Here is a 17,270-nt window from a genome sequence, read left to right as displayed (position 1 = left end):
CACAATGTCCTTGGAAAGCTTATTCCAGAGTCCCACCACCCCTTACTGAAGAACTTCTTCCTAAGATCCTTGAGCTTAATTTCCAGTTTAAAGCCTAATAAGGTGACTGTGAAACAGCCTGGGCTCTTTCTGATAGACTGGAACAACACAATGCAGATAGGAGCTCCAGTCCATTAAAACTTGGAGCACCAGTTACATCTTGGAGACTTTTTTTGATGGCTTTTCAAGGCTACCATTTGTTATCAGCTTTCATTATGCTCCCATGGAATAGCTGATGGCTTCATTGTGATTAATGTGATTACAGAGCATCCCAGCTGGGCTAACAGGCTCTAAAGCAATGGGGACAATAATGATGGTAACTACAGGATTCAGCTAAATGTTTTCTGGTTTTCACTAAAGAAGAAATGGGATTAGGTTTAAGTAAACAGCTCAGTGTCTGAGGCCCAGCATTTCACATTCCATATGTGAGAAACAGGGAATTGTCTAGAGGAGGGGAAGCAGTCTGTGTGTCACAGGGATTTGCCTCAGGGTGGGCACTGGGATTGAGTTTATTGAAGGGACTCCCAGGGGCAGAAGTGTCAGTAGTGGAGGTGTGGAGGGAGTCATTACTGGGACAAATGGTCACACTTTGGGAATTTGTGTTTGCATTTTGTTAACCAAAGAAGTATCACTAAATCTGAAAGGAAACTGTCAAGGGGCAGGGCTGGGCTGACCACCAGGTAACTGCCAGAGGCTCTTCATGAAGCCCTCTGCCTTCCCTAAGGGAAAAAGGGAGAGAGACTGATGGGCTGGGAAAGAAACTCAACCAGCTGGGATGGAAAGAAGAACAATGCCAGGGAAGAGAGACAGAGACACAAACCAACATGGAACCCAAGCCCTGATGGCAATGAGGGCACCACTGGCACCACTGATGCTGGGGGCAGGCACTGAGCAAGTCTCAGCCTGGACTCAGCAGCAGATGGGAAATGGATTCAGGAGGTGGATTCTGGAAGTGGATTCAGGAACAGAGGGATGGGGATGGAAGGCAGAAGGGACAGAGTCCTGCTGGGACACCAGCCAGGGAAGAAGAGGCTTGGCCCTGGGCATCCCTCAGCTTGCTCCTGAAGATGCCCTCCATGGGCTGCAATCCCTTCTTGGGCACTTGAGGGTCCCCTGTCCTGGCTGCTCCTCCCCACAGCTGCCACCTCTTGCTGTCCCCTAAGGTGTGGCACAAGCTGTGGCAGTGCCCTTGGTGTGCAGAGGAGCAAGTCTCAGGCAGAGCCTTTCTGCAGGCATCCCTTGGCAGGACCTCTCCCATCAGCTTCTGCCTGCTAGAAGCAGCCCCTGGCTGTGCCGCCCTGCCCTGAACTTCATCAAGTGCCTTACTGAGCAGAGCCTGAGCTGGCAAGTCCCAGCCCTGACCAGAACTGGTTCTGCTCTGGCTCAGATGAGGACAAAAACAATAGTGTGTGATTGCCACCACATCTGCTTAGCTTCCCCTTGCTCTCTATTTCCAGCCTCCAGCTTTATCTCCTCACTCTACACAATGAGTGTCAGCATCTGAATTTTGCATCTTTCCTATAATTACACTGAGGGGAGAATATTTAATGGCCCAAGAATTAGCTGAGCACTGGAGCTGTGAGCATGTCAGTGCATGTGTGAACATCTGCACTTTTGTGTGTCCTGTGAGGAGGAGAAAATTGCTTTAATGATTTTCTTTTTTGGGGGGGGGGGAGGGAGGGGTAATGGGGTTGCTCTCACTGGGTCAGTTATTGACTTTCTTTTCTGGCTGCAAAACAAGAGAGCTTCAAATGCAGAGTCACAGAATCGTTTCAGGTGAAAGGACCTTGAAGATCACCCAGCCCAGCTGTCCACCTAAGATCACCATGCCCATACAGAGTCGTAGTGGCTGTGTAGAACCACAGAGTTGCAGAACTAGAGTGTTTAAAGATGGGAAAGATAAGTGTAGAGCTACAAATCTGCTTGTAGAAATGAGGCTGACAGAACTGAAGTCATCTGGTCTTTCTTCTTGCCAGTAAGAGTCCTGCACTTGGCAGTGGTCCATTTGAAAGGTCCCCAGCCCACAGCCACCTTTGGCCACTTATAGCAGAGCTCTGCTGGGCACTTCAGTGCTGCTGCAAGGACATTCTGGATCCCTAACCTGAGCAAGTCCCTCTTGTAACCCCAACACAAGGGCTGCAGCTTTAGGCTGTTGCTGCTTGTCCTACCCATCCTCATCAGGACAAAGAAAGAAGTTCTTAGGCTGGATGTTAAGAAGAAGTTCTTCCCAGCAAGAGAGATTGGCCACTGGAATGTGCTGCCCAGGGAGGTGGTGGAGTCACCATCCCTGGAGGTGTTTAGGAAGAGCCTGGCTGAGGCACTTGGTGCCGTGGTCTCGTTGATTGGATAGGGCTTGGGTGATAGGTTGGACTGGGTGATCTTGGAGGTCTCTTCCAACCTGGTTGATTCTATGATCTTGTCCAACCCCACTGCAGTCAGATTGGTCAGGGCCCCTTCAAGTTTGAATGTCTTCAGGAATGGGTCTTCCATCACCTCTCTGGGCAACATGTTCCAGGATTTCACCGCTCTCATAGCAAAGAACTTCTTCCTAATGTCCAACTTAAATCCACCCTGTTCCACTTTCACACCATTGCTCCTTGCCTGTCATTGAAACTAGAAATGGGTAGATTGAGATTGGCTGTGAGGAAGAAGTTGTTCCCCATGAGGGTGGTGAGAGACTGGCACAGGTTGCCCAGGGAGGTGGAAGCCTCATCCCTGGAGGTGTTTGCAGCCAGGCTGGATGTGGCTGTGAGCAACCTGCTGTAGTGTGAGGTGTCCCTGGCCATGGCAGGGGGGTTGGAGCTGGCTGATCCTTGAGGTCCCTTCCAAGCCTGACAATTCTGATTCTATGAAAGGCCATCTGGCAGTGGCTGGGTGGTCGAGTTGAGTGGCTGGCTTTGTGAGGAGGGTAAATCAAACTGCAAATCATTGCAAGGGTGCAGCAGGAACTGAGGAAAGCACTGTTTAAAGGTTTGGTTTATGTAAAAATCCTTATCTTTGTTTGGTCCCTTTGTTCATCTGGGGCTTTTCTCCCTCCCTCTCCCTCACTGCTGGGTTTCATTCAGGCTCTGTCTGTCTGGGACTGTCTTCTCTCCTCATTCAGTGGACAGATGGTATATTAACTATCTTAAGGTGGAAAGCCTTCCAACAAAAACAACCTCTTCTGCCTCTGAGCCCACTGCCTTGTAGGTGATGCAAAGGACTGTATCTTTTTTAATACCATATTTTTTCCTAATTGGGAAGATAAATTACTGATAAATTATTGATGCTTCCTCAAGCAGAAGGTTTCTTAGGGTACATGGATGCAAATTCTGAGCCATTTTCTTACATAACAGTTGATTAATCAGGTTATTTCCCCCCCTAGGCTGTGTACCAGTCTAGAGCTGACATTGTACCTTGCATTCACCTGGAGATAATAAGGCAGAATAGTTTATTCTTATGGTTTTTAATGCTAACCCAGTTTGGCAAAAAGAGGAAACAGCAGCAGAGGGCTCTTGGATGCTTTTTAACTGTCCTGGGAATGCTGGGAGGTGCTTGAGAAACAAACAGGAGCTGCACATGCTTGATCAAGGATTTCTGAACCACCACCCCAGGATAATTTTTTGATGCCTAAACCCCTTTGAAAATCTACTTCTGTGCACCTTCAGGCACTTGAGGAGCCAGCAGTGTGCACTTGTGCTCAGGGACAAGGTGCATTAAGAAGTGTGGCCAGCAGGTCTAGTGGGATTGTCTTCTACCTCTGCTCTGCTCTAGTGAGGCCACATCTGGAGCACTGGGTCCAGTTCTGGGCTCCCCAGTTTGAGAGAGACAGGGAACTACTGGAGAGAGTCCAGGGGAGGCTCCACAGCTGCTGAGGGGCCTGGAGCATCTCTGTGAGGAGGAAAAGCTGAGAGCCCTGGGGCTGTTGAGCCTGGAGAAGAGCAGCCTGACAGGGGATCTTCTCCATGTTGAGCAGCACCTAAAGGGTGGGAGGCAAGAGAGTGGGGCCAGATTTTTTTTTTTCAGTGGTGCCCAGCAACAGGACAAGAGGCAATGGGCACAAACTGGGACCCAGGAGGTTCCATCTGAGGATGAGGATAAACTGAACCAGGCTGCCCAGAGAAGTTGTGGAGTTTCCTTGTCTGGAGAGATTCCAGACCCACTTGGCTATTGTGCTGCTGGGCAAGCTGCTGTGGGTGCCCCTGCTTTAGCAGGGGGCTGGACTGGATGATCTCAGGAGGTCCCTTCCAGTCCCTACCATGCTGGGATTCCAGGACTTCAGCTCATATTCACCATGTGCTGGTTTTAGTCTAAAAAGGGAAATGAACCTTCCTTCTTTTCCAGCTTCCAACTACATTTTAGTTTAGAATTGAAAAACAGTTTAAACCCAAACAGTTTCTTGCCTTGCTGGCTAACAAAGGTGGAGCTTTCTTTACTCAATGCATATGGAATACTTACAACTGAACATGGCCTCAGCAGTTAAATAGGACAGCTTCTCTGTTGTGCTTACCTGTGTGTGTGTTTGTGTGTGTAGGAAAAGGGCCAATTAAGCTTTTCATTTCAAAATAAAATCAGAAATAATTGCAGTAAATTTGCAGGAGACATTTAGGGTCAAGTTGGATGGGACTGAGCAATCTGCTCTAGTTGCAGATGTCCCTGCTCTCTGCAGGGAAGCTGGACTACAGAACAAACAAACCAAACCAGGTTGGAAGAGACCTTCAAGATCATTGTGTCCAACCCCTCAACCAATCCAACACCAGCCAAACAACTAACCCATGGCACCAAGCACCCCATCAAGTCTCCTCCTGAACACCTCCAATGATGGTGACTCCACCACCTCCCCAGGCAGCCCATTCCAATGGGCAATCACTCTCTCTGTAGAGAACTTCTTCCTAACCTCCAACCTAAACCTCCCCTGGTGCAGCCTGAGACTGTGTCCTCTTGTTCTGGTACTGCTTGCCTGGGAGAAGAGACCAACATCTGCCTGTCTACAACCTCCCTTCAGGTAGTTGTAGAGAGCAAGAAGGTCTCCCCTGAGCCTCCTCTTCTCCAGCTAAGCAACCCCAGCTCCCTCAGCCTCTCCTCACAGGGCTGTGTTCCAAACCCCTCACCAACCTTGTTGCCCTTCTCTGGACTCGTTCCAGCAAGTCAACCTCCTTCCTAAACTGAGGGGCCCAGAACTGGACACAGTACTCGAGGTGCAGCCTAACCAGTGCAGTGTACAGGGGCAGAATGACCTCCCTGCTCCTGCTGGCCACACTGTTCCTGATGCAGGCCAGGATGCCACCGGCCCTCTTGGCTGCCTGGGCACACTGCAGGCTCATGTTCAGTCTACCGTCAACCAGCACCCCCAGGTCCCTCTCTGCCTGGCTGCTCTCAGCCACTCTGACCCCAGCCTGTAGCACTGCCTGGGGTTGCTGTGGCCAATGTGCAGAACCTGGCACTTGGATGTGTTCAATCTCCTGCCCTTGGCCTCTGCCCATCTGCCCAGCCTGTCGAGGTCCCTCTGCAGAGCCTCTCTACCCTCCAGCAGATCAACTCCTGTCCCCAGCTTGGTGTTGTCCACAAACTGACCTTTACAGATCCCTTCCAACCCAAACCCCTCCATGATTCTATGAAACACTGCCTTGCCTCGAGGCTATTTTGAAATTCAGTATTAATGTGATGAACTTTTGGAAAAGGAAATAGTTTTGTATTCCAACAAGACAGAACTTTGGTGAGCTGCTGCCACCGCTCTCTGTGCAAATCCTTGGCTGCATAGAATCACTGAGTTGTTTGGGTTGGAAAAGACCTCTAAGATCCTTGAGTCCAACCATCAACCCAACACCACCCTGGCCATTAAACCATGTCTCAAAGTGCCATGGCCAGAGGTATTTTGAACAGCTCCAGGGATGTCTGTGTCTCTCCCTCCTTGGTCCTGCACTTTGTGTTTCTGCTGCTTCACCCACGTCAGGCTGGTTGGTGCCTGCTGAGTGGAGCTTCTGGCAGAATTTGTGCTAAAGTTTTAACCATCAACAACCTTCAGGAATTTGCTCAGCCTGTAATCTCCTGTTAAAATTGAATCTCTTTTAAAGGCAATGCTTGCTATACATTGAGTGAATGGGCTTTGGTTGTGGAGCAGCCAGAGGGCCAGCAGTGAGGCTCACTGCTGCTCTCTCCTGTGTTCAAGCTACCTTTGTTGTAGCCTTTCCCTCCATAGATTCATAGAATGGTTTGGGTTGGAAAGGGCCTTAAAGATCATCTGGTTCCAACCTCCTTGCCATGGGCAGGGACACCTTCTGTTAGACCAGGTCACTCAAGGCCCCATCCAGTCTGGCCTTGAACACCATCCACAACCTCTCTGGGCAACCTGTTCCAGTGTCTCACCACCCTCACTGGAAAGAATTTCTTCCTAATTTCCAGTCTAAATCTCCCCTCATACCTCAAATCCACTCCCTCTCACCTATCACTACAAGCTTTTGCCACAAGTCCCTCCTCACCTTTCTTATAGGCCCCCTTCAGGTACTGGAAGGCTGCTCTAAGCTCTCCCTGGAGCCTTCTCTTCTCCAGCCTGAACAGCTCCAACTCTCCCAGCCTTTCCCCATAGGGGAGGTTCTCCATGCCTCTAATCATCTTTGTCATCTCCTCTGGACCTGCCACAGCAGTTCTATGTCCTTCTTATGCTGGGGGCACCACCTCCACTTCCACTCAACTCATTCTGTGTTGAACTGGAAATCTCTGAGGTGCTCCCTTCAGGAAACAACTGGTGAATGAACACTTTGAAATATCAGTAACTTGAAACCTGGCCCTTTTTAGAAGCTTGTTGGTGGAGTAAAGGGGTTTAGGCACAAACTCAGGATAGCACTGTGGGAGGACATTGGGGTTTTGGCTATGCAATTACTATCTGTAATTATTTCTTCAAAAGGTTGTTTCCTTAAAGCAAGAACAAGCAGCATTTATGGTTATAAACAAACATGCAAACTGTTAATTCCAGACTGGTAGTGATTACAGTCTCCAACTCCATCATCCTCCTAGATCTCAGGATGTGAAAAGTTTACCTGTGCTCTGCACAACCTCTGACACATCCTCTCCAGCTCTCCAAAACACTTCTGCCACAACTTATACAGTTCCACTCTGTCTTTAATGACAACATCTATTTTTGAATGACTTCATTGCAATTCCATCCTTGCTCAGTGGTGCTCTGTAGGAGAGGTGGATCTTTGCAGCAGTTGTCTTTGAAAAAGATCTCTTTTCCTTTCCCTTCATTTTATCCATTTCTTTGCTCTCTGTGGGTTTTGTCTGATTATTATTTTATTCCATGCTTGTTCCTTCTTTCCTCTAACATTTTTTCTGATGTACCCTTCCTGTCTGGATCATCTATCATAGTATCATTGTATCAGTCAGGGTTGGAAGGGACCACAAGGATCATCTAGTTCCAACCCCCCTGCCATGGGCAGGGACACCCCACACTAGATCAGGCTGGCCAGAGCCTCATCCAGCCTGGGCTTAAACACCCCCAGGGATGGGGCCTCAACCACCTCCCTGGACAACCCATTCCAGGGCTTCACCACTCTCACAATGTACCTAAGGAGGTATAAAGAAGGGCATCCCTGGAGGTGTTCAAAAAGGGATTGAACATGGCACTTGAAGCCATGGGAGGTGTTGGGTGATAGGTTGGACTTGATGATCTCTGAGGTCTTTTCCAACCTTATTGGTTCTATGATTATGTGTGTGCCTGTGTTCATGCAAGTGCAGATTAGAACATCACAGATACCACAATATAATGCTGTACACCATAAATACACACCTACTTCTTTCTTCTGGTAGCTATTTTTTCTTCACTGCAAGGGTTCTCAACCCCTGGAACAGGCTCCCCAGGGAGGTGGCTGAATCCTCACCCCTGAAGGTGTTTCAAAGAGGCAGAGATGTGGTGCTGAGGGCCACGGTTCGCTCCGGCCTTGGCAGAGTTAGAGAATGGTTGGATTCAATGATCTTGAAGGTCTTTTGCACCCTAAACAATTCTATGATTCTCTTAGCATAGATCTAGAGGGTGGGAAACATAAACATTTGAGAAGCAGAGGTGGCCACCTCTGACAGCAGGAGATGCATTTGGAAGTGGCAGTGGGCAGGGAGGTTTGTGCCCTGGTGGATGGCAGAGCTGGGCAGCTTTGCTGGCTGTTCTGTCCCCTCTGCAGCCTGCACCAGTCGAGTGCTCCTTTTGCTTGTACTTGTCTCTGTTAGCTCCAGGCTTTGCTGCTGTCTCTGTGTCTGGTGTTTCTACTCCAGAGGCTGTGAGCAGAGCTCTGGTACTGGGTAGGATGTTGCTGGCCCTTGGAAAGAGTTAGAAGTGGCTGGTTTTTCTAACTTCATGCAATATAAAATCATTCATTCTGCCTTGAGAGAAGTGTGTTGTCAAGAAAGCAAATTCCTCTTGGTCTGAATATCATCTTGCTTTGCAGCCATGCTTGGAAGTTAATGAGGCCATGAACTGGTGAGGCTGTTAGAGCTGTGGAAAGATACAGCATGGGTTTGTTTAATGTTCTCTGTGATGTGTGGTGGTTTAAAATGCAGGCAATTAAATTCTCTCTTTTCCATGTTACACAGGTATGTTGCAATATATCTACTGCCCAGAGATATATTTCCCCCCTACCCCCAGGAAAGTGAGAATAATTCTGCAGTTCCCTAACTCAGATTTCATTATGTTGGTTTTTTTTGTCCTGAAGTTAGCTATTTGTTATATTTTTCCCATTCCTTATTGCACAAATTATTTTCTACTTGAGCTTCAATATTGTAGAAGCACAAGCCCTGTGAGGAGAGGCTGAGGGAGCTGGGGTTGCTTAGCCTGGGGAAGAGGAGGCTCAGGGGAGACCTTATTCCTGTCTACAACTCCCTGAAGGGAGGTTGTAGCCAGGTGGGGGTTGGTCTCTTCTCCCAGGCAAGCAGCACCAGAACAAGAGGACACAGTCTCAAGCTGTGCCAGGAGAGGTTTAGGCTGGAGGTGAGGAGAAAGTTCTTCCCAGCAAGAGAGATTGGCCATTGGAATGTGCTGCCCAGGGAGGTGGTGGAGTCCCCATCCCTGGAGGTGTTCAAAAAGGGATTGGATGTGTCACTTGAAGCCATGGTTTAGTTGTCAGGAGGTGTTGGGTGATAGACTGGACTTGAAGATCTCTGAGGTCTTTTCCAACCTTATTGATTCTATGATTCTAAGCCTTAGGAGATGTTGCTAATTCAGCTTTACGATAACCCATCTGAGCTTTTAATTGTTTCTTTCCTTCTTGCAGATGTTCTCGAAGGCTACAATGGCACCATCTTTGCTTATGGACAGACATCATCAGGAAAAACACATACTATGGAGGTAGAGTGGCAAAATGAAATCAGTTTGGTAGCAGCAGTTGAATTAGATGTACCAATTACCTGAGCAAGGCAGCTCCCTGGAGCACTCAGCTGTGAGTGACATATAAAAAGAGATCTGGGGATGTTTAGCTGCTGCTGCCTTTTAAGCCGTAGTATTTCTTTCGAGGTGGAGTTTATTCAAGAGATGTCTACAGATGCCAAGCTAAGTTAATAAATAGTGAGTGAAAAAATACCAAGTATGGTTACCTAAGGTTTGAGGCATGTGTCTGTTTCAAAGGATTGGAGGGAGATTTGCTAATCCACAGCTGAAAAGAGTAATAAGGGTCTGCAGCGCTCGCCTGCGTGCAGGGTGATGAAAATTCATGCCTTGGTTATTGGTTCTCTCATTTGCACTCCCCTTCTGGGAATACCACTCTCACACACTGCAGCACAGATGGATGAGTTGGAGAATTGTTGCTTCAGAGGAGGGGAACACCAAATTCTACCAAATAACAGCAGCTGAAGTCCTGAGTCTGTTCAGATTTCTGCTCCATGAAGTGTATTTTGGTTTTACTGTTCAGTAGAAGACATGTAGCTATTTTAGTCTCTTACTAAAAACAAAAAGGGAGGATCATCCAAGCATTTAATCCTCCCATAGGACTGTTCCATCACAACACTGGGTGTGTGTTAGCTTGGAGCGTTTCACAGCAGCCATGAACTTGAAACAGGAGGTCTACAGCAAAGTTTTGCTAATTGAAAGAGGGGGAGGGGAAAGAGCTTTCATTTGTTTAACAGCATCAGATGGTTCTGCTACATGATTAACACAGGTGACCTACCTAACCTGAAGGTTAAAGGAGAAAGAAAGTGATACTCTCTCAAGTGAATAGCCCTGGTGAGATTGCATCCTCCAGGAAAAGGAGCAATTGTGGCAATAAACTGATGCCTTGCATCTAATTAAGTCTGTCCTTGGGAGGATGGGGGAAATCACTAGCTCAGCCCTCACAGATGGCACAATGGCTGAGTAATCCACCAGCTCTGAATGTAATTAAATCAAAATGTCTGCAGGGCTTGAGCTGGTGCTTCCACATGGCATGGGGAAAGATCTCTTAAAGCCAATTTATATTCAGAATTACAAGCTGAGATAAAGAAAATGACTGTAGGAAAATGCCTCTTTTACTTCTTTAATAAAGAAGCTGTCATTTTAAAGTGGAATCAAGCCTGTATTCAGTTTTAATCCCCCTTTTAACCTAACATCCTCTTGTAAAGTTGCTAGAGTAGGTTGTGGAGGAAAAAAATAGTTTGAAGTTGAAGGAAGAGTAAATCCTCTTGGTAAAGCTGTTATGGAGGATTTTCTGTGAAATGCTTCATAGTTGTTAAGCTTAAACTGGCCATGGTACCATCATACAGGCAGGGTGGGCTCTCTGGCACACACAGGTCTTCCTCCTCTGTAGCAGGGTAGATACCTTCTTAAAAACTACTGATTTTTGCCCCCTGGATTACACTGAGCTTGGACCTTAGAGTAGTTCCAATGCTAGGTCCCTACAGATTGTAGGTACTGCATCAGTATCCTGAAAGAAGGCAGCACTGCCTCTAGTGTTACACTTCACTAGCCACTGCCTGCTATGTTTCAGTGTGGAAATGAATGCTTTTATTAAAATGAGAGGTTTTAATGAGCAGAGAGCTCTCTAGTCAGGTGCTTTGGAAGAGTTTAACTGCAATGGCAGCATGGCCTGAGGTCACAGCTAAATCCATGAGATGGCTTGGTGTTTTTATCCAGTGAGGAGCCCACCTCGCCCTTTCTCTTCCCTTCCAGTTTATAGATTGTAAATTATAGTGAGGCCTGTTTCAATCAGCTCTTGTTTTAATGAAAATCCTTTTATAACAGAGTCAAAATGAATGTGTTTCAATGCACAGCAGATTGCTGGTGCTAAAGCATTTTAAAGACCTGAGCTCATTCCTCTGCCCTGAAATTGTGCCAGAGGGGGTTTAGGTTGGAGATGAGGAATTTCTTTGCTGCAGGAGTGGTCAGGCACTGGAACAGGCTGCCTAGGGAGGTGGTGGAGTCACCATCCCTGGAGGTGTTCAAGAAACCTGTGGCCATGGCACTGTGGGGCATGGTTTAATGGCCATGGTGGTGTTGGGTTGATGGTTGGACTCAATGATCCCAGGGGGCTTTTCTGTGATTCTTAAAGCCCTGAATGTGATCTTGCTTCACTGAAGTTTCTGCTGACCTGAATATTGGGAAGTTTTGATGCCAAGATACTGTAGATGCAGAGACTGATTTCTGTGCACACTTCATCTTGTTCTGCAGATTGATTTCTCCTCTGAGCCAGAGAAAGTGATGTAAAGGGAAGCCTAGTTCTCACAGGGCTTGTTGGGGTGGAGAGAATGTTTAATTAGGTATTTCTGTAAGTTGTCACTTCCCCACAGGGATCAAGGGATGTTTACCTGCTGCATTGATCCCAAAGCTGATGCACCTCTGTGCAGGCAGAACCTCTGCAACAAGGCTTTGAATTCAAGCCATCCTGTGGCTGAGCTGATGACCCAGCTCCATCAAAGCTGCTGTGGAAAAGGGAGCACTGCACAGCTCTAGCTTGTCTGGTTCTGCTGCCTTGGAGATTGTGTTTGGCAGCGCTTTGTAGCGTGGCCCTGCCTCTGGTTGGGTATGTGTGCACTGTAGAACTAGCAACAAACCTCTCTTTATCCTAAGTTGGGAAATTGTCCTTTCCCCTCTTTGGGAAGAGTCTCTCTCTCTGTGCAGTGATGCAGGGTAGTTGCTTTCAGTGAGCTTTCCAAGGACTTCTTCAGGGAGAACATGGAAATGGTATTAACCTGCTCAGTGTCAGCCCCGTGTGATGGAACCAAATGCTGTGCTGGCCAGGGAGAGCAAAGTGTTGGGCTTTGATTTAAGCATCTATGCATACACATTTTCCTCTCCATCAGGAGCTGAGCTTATTTAACCATAGTCTGAAATAAACTGGTCTGTCCTACGACAGGAACTTTTCTTTTTGCCCAGTTTTTTGGGAGGCTTAGGAAGTTATTGGATATGGTATAGCACTGAAGTGCTGCCCCTGCAGGAGGTGATGTTACTTGTGTAATATCAATAAAATATTCACACTTCAGCTACAGCTGAGTGCCTCTTTATGGGGCAGGCAGGCAGCAATGGAGCTCATTATCTATATTCTCTCCTCTTTTTTTTCCTCCAAGATGTGTATGTAATTTGAGGGCAGGAGCCTGCTAACTACTTCAAATACAGACGTTGAGATAGAGGGGGAGATTATGTCAGGGTTTTGTTCTAAATTCCCTTTGTCCTAGGCTGATGCTTTGTCATTCCACCATCTTTAGCATACAGGAAGCAATGCATAGGAAGGCTGTATCTGAGTGTACTAATAAAGGTTGGCAGGCAGGTCAGTGTGACCCACTAGTCAATCATAAACGTGCATGGTGTTGACAAGCACACATACCTGTGTAGGATTTGCTTCACCTTTTGCTAAAAGTCATTGGATGGTTGACTATTTTTAGCAGTTACAAATCAAATCTGACTTCCCATCATTTGGAATGGTATGGTTATCTACTTTATTAGAATCACAGAGCCATTAGGGTTGGAAAAGCCCCCTGGGTTCATTGAGTCCAACCATCAGGCACTATGGCCATCAAACCATGTCCCAAAGTGCCAGGGCCACAGGTTTCTTGAACACTTCAAGGGGTGGTGACTCCACCACCTCCCTGGGCAGCCTGTTCCAGTGCCTGACCACTCCTGCAGCAAAGAAATTGCTCCTAATCTCCAACCTAAACCTCCCCTGGTGCAACCTGAGGCTATTTCCTTTCATTCTGCCTAGGGAGAAGAGACCAACCCCCAACTCACTCTAACCTCCTTTCAGAGAATTATAGAGAGCAATGAGGTCTCCCCTCAGCCTTCTTTTCTCCAGACTGAACACCCCCTGTTCCCTCAGCTGCTCCTCACCAGCCCTGTTCTCCAGACCCCTCACCAGCTTCATCACCCTTCTATGGGCCTGCTCCAGCCCCTCAGTATCTTTCTTCTAGTGAGGCTCCCAAAACTGAACCATGTGTTTGAGGTGCAACCTCAGCAGTGCTGAGTATTTGGGTCCAGAAAAGGGCAATAAAGCTGGTGAAGGGTCTAGAGCACAAGTGTTGTGAAGAGCAGCTGAGGGAGCCTGGGTTGTTCAGCCTGGCGAAAAGGAGCTGAGGGGTGACTTTCTGGCTCTCTACAACTCCCTTGGTAGAGTTAGAAAATCATTGAACTGGATGCTCTTAAAGGTCTTTTTTAATCAAAAAGATTTGTTGAGTGTATATTTTAAAACCCTCATAATTTCACACTACTCTTTGGAGTAAGATGCTTTGTTGTGCTGATGTGTGTGGTGTTACTCAGACCAAGATCCACTCAAAAGGTCTACTAGAGTTTCTAGATGCTGTGCTGGAATCTTAAACCAACTGACTTGTTAGTGCTTGTTTAAGCAGTTTGGCAATGCAGTGGACACTGGAGTCAGAAAAGCTTTTTATTTTGAGTTTCTCTTTTATTCAGTTTTCATAGCATCACAGAATGGTTTGAGTTGGAAGGGACCTCAAAGATCATCTAGTTCCAACCCCCTGCCCGTGGGCAGGGACACCTTCCACTAGATCAGGTTGCTCAGAGCCACATCCAGCCTGGCCTTTAAAGCCTCCCAAGGATGAGGCTTCCACCACTTCCCTGGGCAACCTGTGCCAGTGTCTCACCACCCTCACTGTAAAGAATTTCTTCCTCACTGTAAAGAATGCCCAGGGAGGTGGTGGAGTCACTGTCCCTGGAGGTGTTCAGAAAAGGCTTGGATGTGGCACTTGGAACCATGATTTAGTTGTCAGGAGGTGTTAGGTAATAGGTTGGACTTGATGATCTCTGAGGTATTTTCCAACCTGGTTGATTCTAGGATTCTATGAATTTCTTCTGAGTGTTCAAGTGATTTTATCTTTCCTGCACATCTGGCAAGGAGCAATCACAGAACACAGCCAGTTGTAAGGGAGCTCAAAGATCATCTAGTCCAACTCTGGACCCAGCACAGAATGGCCAACCCTAAACCACGTCCCTAAGTGCCAGGTCCACAGGCTGCTTGAACACCTCCAGGGATGGGGACTCCACCACTGCCCTGGGCAGTCCATTCCAATGTTTGAGAACCCTTTCAATGAAGAAATATCTCCTAATATTTTCTTTACAATGCAACCAGAAGGAGCTACACAGCCAGAGAAATTGTTTGGTTTAGTTAATATTCAGCTCTTGAAAGAACAGAGGGAGGCAGTTGTGCAAATTCACACGGAGAGCAGTAGTGTTTGCAAGGCACAGTGCTCTGGCAACAGGCCCAGCAGGCTCAGAGCAGAATATATGACTCTAATCCCCAAATCCCTGCAACCCAGATTTCCCCACAGCTTTCTAGCATGGTAGGGAAAGAGAAACAAAACACTTTAACACTTCTTGCTTCTGACTCCTTTCCAAATCTCTGGTTTAACTGGGAGAAGCTGGCTGTAATTTGTACCTGTGTTTGTGTTTATTCATCTCTCTCTCTAGTCGAGGAGTGACAGTGTAAACAGGGGCAGGACAGCAGGCTTGGCAAACAGTGGAAGCTGTCAAAACAGATAGATGCTCTGTAGGGTCAGGAGTCCTGACAGGTGGAGTCCTTCTGTCACCTTTTCTGTGCACCTCAGTCAAGCAAATCCCCCCGCGAGGAGCAGAAGCACTCAGAGGGGGCTGCTGGAGGGGAAGGTGTGTTTGGACAAGGCTCTTTCCTCTCCTGTGCCTGAGCAAGTTGTTCCAGCTTACAGTTTGGTTGTGTGTCCGCAGGGGAAGCTGCACGACCCTCAGCTGATGGGAATCATTCCAAGGATTGCACATGACATCTTTGATCACATCTACTCCATGGATGAGAACTTGGAGTTTCACATAAAGGTAAATGCAGAGTGACGCCTTACGTAACGGCCGGCAGGGAAGGGAGTTGAGCTGGGTGGGGAATCTGCATTCCTGCTAGCATGGGCTGCTGCAGAACCCTTCCCTTCTGCCTTTTGTAACTCAGCTCCCCATTACCTTCCTGAGAATATTTGCCAGAAATCATCTAATGCAGTGAAGAGCCTGTGATGGGAGTGTGTTTTCAGGTTTGCTAGTCTGATTGCCTTGTCTCACAATCATGGAATTGGCAGGGTTGGAAGGGACCTCAAGGATCATCTAGTTCCAAGCCCCCTGCCCTAGGCAGGGAAACCTCACACTAGATCAGGCTGCTCAGAGCCACATCCATCCTGGCCTTCAAAACCTCCAAGGATGAGGCTTCCACCACCTCCCTGGGCAACCTGTGCCAGTCTCTCACCACCTTCACGGGGAACAACTTCTTCCTCACATCCAATCTTAGTCTACCCATTTCTATTTTCTTCCATTCCCCCCAGTCCTATCACTCCCTGACACCCTAAAAAGTCCCTCCCCAGCTTTCTTGTAGGCCTCCTTGAGATACTGGAAGGCCACAATAAGATCTCATCCTCAGAGCCTTCCCTTCTGCAGACTGAGCAACCCCAACTCTCACCACATTGATAGACCAGCCAGTGTGGGGAGAAAACATTTCACTCCTGCTCCTCCAAAGGCCTCAGCCCCACTTGTTATATCCATAAATACCATTGGTCAGCACAGTAGTTGTGAGAATACTGAGATGTTGTTCCTATCTCAATATGTAGGTTTGAAATGGAGAAAAGATGGTTTGGGGCAATTTGTGGAACAAGGTTTAGAAGTAATTTCAGCTCAGAAGCTTATATATGGGTTCCTGGATGTAGGTCTAAGTCTCAGTTTGATCAGCTCCTATTGTTTTCCATGTCCCTATCTTGATCCCAACCATGTGATCTCTCCAATCTGTTTAAGTGACCTTCAATTCCCACTGTTCACCCAGTCTCCTGGGCAGCTCTCAGCCATGGTGGGGCACTGGGCCATCTGGCAGAGCTGAGGACAGGCTACAGCTTATGTCCAAGCAGACATTAGGAAAATTACCCAGTGGGTTGTAGGAAAAATGAATGCTCCTGAGTCATCCCTCCCCTAAACCACACAAAATATCCCTAGATGGCTTCAGTAAGGTTGAGTAGCTGAGCACAGGCAGAGTTAGGAGCACCTAACTTCTTTCTGAGAGTGGAGCTCCCCTCCTCTCTCCCTCTTGTCCTGTCCCCACAGGCTATTCTAACCAGTCCCTCCCCAGCCTTCTTGTAGGTCCCCTTCAGATATTGAAATGCAGCTCTAAGGTGTCCCCAGAGCAGCCCCAACTCTCAGCCTGTCTTCATAGGGGAGGTTCTCCAGCCCTCTGATCACCTTCATGGCCTCCTCTGGACCCACCCCAGCAGGTCCACATCTCTCTTGTGTTGGAGGCCCCAGAGCTGGAAAGAGATTGGGAAGTATTGAGCTCCTTAAGAAGAGACACCTCTGAATTTTCCTAGAAGGGAGTTTCACAGGAGTGACTCTGACCTTATTACCTGTGAAGCTCTTCTGTGCCTACTGCTCTGCATGGTAACACTTGGCTACCAACGGATGGGGACCCCCTTGTACAAGATGTAGTAAATTCCTCTCCCAGCAGAAGATTCTCACTTTATAAATCACATTCTGCCAGCAGTGACTTTTCTCAGTGCTTCCCTCTCATAGTTGACATTTATGAATATCTTAACAGAAAAGCTGCCTAAATAGCAGTTAATGATTGAGTGATTATACAAGGAGCTGTCATGGAGAGAAATGCATGTTCTGTCTTTGGGAGCAAGAATTTAACCAAACTGTCACAGTCTTTTAATAACTCAGCCCATCTCAAAAATTAAATGCCATTTTTTTCCCTTCTCCCTCTTTAATATCTCCCATTTAGAACAGGGAGGGAAGCTTGATACCTCCTCTGTGTTAATTCAAAGAACATGAGTTAAGTCTGGGTGGACCAGACTGTTGA

The 17,270-nt window shown here is 47.5% G+C and overlaps 1 protein-coding gene across 1 annotated transcript in view; it reads left to right on the top strand.

Annotated features, from left to right (window-relative positions):
- Positions 1–17,270, top strand: part of KIF5C (kinesin family member 5C) — a 106,101-nt gene that overhangs the window by 32,007 nt on the left and 56,824 nt on the right. The window contains exons 3-4 of the mRNA XM_054177651.1: positions 9,279–9,352; positions 15,161–15,265. Coding sequence (XP_054033626.1) covers positions 9,279–9,352; positions 15,161–15,265 — 179 coding nt within the window. The remainder of the gene's footprint in view (positions 1–9,278; positions 9,353–15,160; positions 15,266–17,270) is intronic.

Source organism: Dryobates pubescens, chromosome 2 (genome assembly GCF_014839835.1).
Source record: "Dryobates pubescens isolate bDryPub1 chromosome 2, bDryPub1.pri, whole genome shotgun sequence".
Lineage (NCBI taxonomy): Eukaryota > Metazoa > Chordata > Aves > Piciformes > Picidae > Dryobates > Dryobates pubescens.
Note: the sequence above shows the minus strand (reverse complement) of the source record. Positions and strands in the feature narration are given on the sequence as shown.